A 2,829-nucleotide genomic window follows, 5' to 3' on the forward strand; every position below is an offset into this window, starting at 1 on the left:
CACCTGGGAGGCCAAGGCACGCCTGCGCGCGCAACTCTGTGCACAGCCCCGGGTTGGTACCGAGACCCAAGTGCAGGCTGTTTTTGTGGTTGGAGCTGGAAGTTCTGAACGCCTCCAGGCTCCACACACAGTGTGCGTGCCCCGAAGTTTGCCATCTCCGCGGATGCCCAGACACTGGCAAATGGAGACGCAGGCACACGCTGGCTCGCCTGGCGTACGTGTGGCAGATCACACGCGTGTAGAGCTACAGGAGTGTAGCACAGGACAGGCCCAGGGAGATATGTCATGAAGCCATTTATAGGGTTGTTGGAAGAATAAACGACAGGTGGCAGGGCCTGGTGGAGGCGGAGTCCGGAGGCTCGGAGCAGTCCACGGTCTCTGCGATGGAGAAGCTGCCACTCTCTGCTCCAGGCGGCTGTTGAGGGTGGTGGTCGTGGTAATGTTTGCCCATAACCTTCAGCGTTGCAAGACACATCTCCTTAGTCTCCAGACTTCTAGATGGGGTAGACCCCGCCCTTAAGCCCCCCAAATCCTCCAGGGGCCCAGCCTCACCGTCCCTCGTACTCCAGCCTTCCCAGTCCCTCGGGGTGCTGGCTGGTAGTCTCCTAGCCCACTGCAGGAGGCTCCTCCTCCCAGGAGCCCACCCAACCCAGGCTCCCCTCTGCTGGTGACCCCAGAACGCCTATCCTCATCCATCTTTATCTGCAAAAAGAGAAGAGAGTCCATGAAGTGGAACAGGGCACCAGGGAGTCCAGAAGCCTCAAAGGGGCAGGCGGGTTAGGATACAGTCTTTCAGAGTCTGCATCAGTCCACCCTAAGCCCCAGGGAGCAGGTAGCTGGAGGTCTGAAGTAGAGATACCTGGAAGGAGGGGGAAAAGTGAAAGTGTGTCTGATTCTGTGACCCCATGGACTGTAGCCTGCCAGGCTCCTCTGTCCATGGAAGTTTCCAGGCAAGAATAATGGAGTGGGTTGCCATTTCCTTCTCCAGGGAATCTTCCCAACCTAGGGATCGAACCCACGACTTTCACGTTGCAGGCAGATTCTTTATCATCTGAGCCACATGAGGGACAAGAAACCTGGGGTAGGGCAGAACACCTGGGTCCTTGGGGAGGAAGAGGGGTTGGTCCAGAGACCATGTGCCAAGACTCAAGAGTGGTTGAATGGTATCTGCTGGGCAACAGGGGACTCACAACCCCCAAAGTCATGTGGCCTCCTGCTTGCCTTGGAGTAGAAGGACACCAGCCTGTCGGTGAGACCCATCGTGCACTGTGTTGAGCACTGCTCCCCACACCTCCTCACCACGGGATGTTCCAAGAACCTTCTCTGTTCAGCTCCCAGCCTCTAGGGTGCCGTTGTGCTTGGTCCCCATGGCTCAGCTCTGTCACCCATGAACCTCAAACAGCTGAGAGCCTCCAGGGCCACCCTGTCCAGCAGCAGACAGGTCTGTGGCCCTGGAAGATGTCTGGGGAAGGAGACTGACCTGGCAGCTGGCCGCAGTAGCCCATGGTCCAATTTCGGTGGGGATTTATAGCAAACAGTGCCTAGAGGGTCTCCTAGTTTCCTTTAGAGGAGGCGGGGAGGAGGCTGCCAATTTGTCCCAAAAACCACAGGTAAGGTAGGTGGGGGATAACCGTTCCCATTCTGCAAAAGAGGAAAATTGAGGTTGGAAGTCAGGGCGACAGGACTGGAACAGTCTGATTCCAGGGCCGTGCACCTCCCAGCAAACTGGCTTTGGCTGGAGGTATTAAGAACTCCCCTATGCCTGCATTTCAGGATCCCAAACTGACAGACCTAGAGTAGGAGCTGGCCCACAGGTTTGTTTGGTTTGTCCATGCAGAAGACTTTCTTTTTAAGCTTTTGGCCATGCTGCACTGCCTGTGGGATCTTAGTTCCTCAACCAGGGATAGAACCTACACCCTCTGCATTGGCAGCTGAGAGTCTTAACCATTGGGCCACCAGGGAAGTCCCAGAAGACATTTTTATTCAATTGCCTACCCTCAGAACCAGGGAAACTCTGTTTGGTGGCTCAAACAGTAAAGAATCTGCCTGCAATGCAGGAGACCTGGGTTAGATCCCTGGGTCAGGAAGAACTCCTGGAGAAGAGAATGGCTCCAGTATTCTTGCCTGGAGAATCCCATGGACAGAGGAGCCTGGTGGGTCCATGGGGTTGCAAAGAGTTGGACACGACTGAGCAACTCACATTACACTACTACCCTTAGAGCCTACAAGTGTGCAGGGAGGCTGGTTAGAGGGTTTTGCTAAGATTCTGCTTTTAGGTCTAGGGTGAAGGACAGGAATAGGAGGCTGCCTGTCTCCTGAACACGTCCTCCACTACCCCCTGAAACCCGCTGTGCGCCAAGCCCTTACCTCTCTGGGGGAGGAGACCCAACTACATCTGTGATAATCGTCTTCCCAAAGATCTATGCTGAAGGGCTGCCTGCTGGGGGGATGCAATCAGGAAAGACAAGGCTGGGGAGGACTTAATGGAGATAGACAATGGGAGGGGGGGATATTCCAGACCTCAGAACCGGTACTGGCAAGTGCTTGAGACCAGCAACTGTGTTTGGGGGATGATAAGTTGCCAGCCTGGCTGGAAGAGGAGCTGGCATTGAAGCTGAGCCAGAGGGGGCAGGTTAAGGCGGGGAAAGAGGAGCTGGCATTGAAGCTGAGCCAGAGCGGGCAGGTTAAGGCGGGGAGGTATGGGTTTGGTGGGGGAGGTGGGCGGTAGCATCACTTCTTTATATCTGCCCTCCCCCCACCAGACGCAGCTCCCACAGCAGAAGATGCAGCTGCAGGAGGCTTGTATGCGGAAGGAGAAGAGCGTGGCCC

At 55.9% G+C, this 2,829-nt stretch overlaps 1 protein-coding gene across 1 annotated transcript in view; it reads left to right on the forward strand.

Annotated features, from left to right (window-relative positions):
* The window catches only part of TRIM72 (tripartite motif containing 72, E3 ubiquitin protein ligase), a 10,840-nt gene that overhangs the window by 1,844 nt on the left and 6,167 nt on the right, over nt 1-2,829 (forward strand). Inside the window, exons 3-4 of the mRNA XM_010837450.1 lie at nt 5-52; nt 2,763-2,823. Coding sequence (XP_010835752.1) covers nt 5-52; nt 2,763-2,823 — 109 coding nt within the window. The remainder of the gene's footprint in view (nt 1-4; nt 53-2,762; nt 2,824-2,829) is intronic.

This window comes from Bison bison, unplaced genomic scaffold (genome assembly GCF_000754665.1).
Source record: "Bison bison bison isolate TAMUID 2011002044 unplaced genomic scaffold, Bison_UMD1.0 scf7180017864072, whole genome shotgun sequence".
Classification (NCBI taxonomy): Eukaryota; Metazoa; Chordata; class Mammalia; order Artiodactyla; family Bovidae; genus Bison; species Bison bison.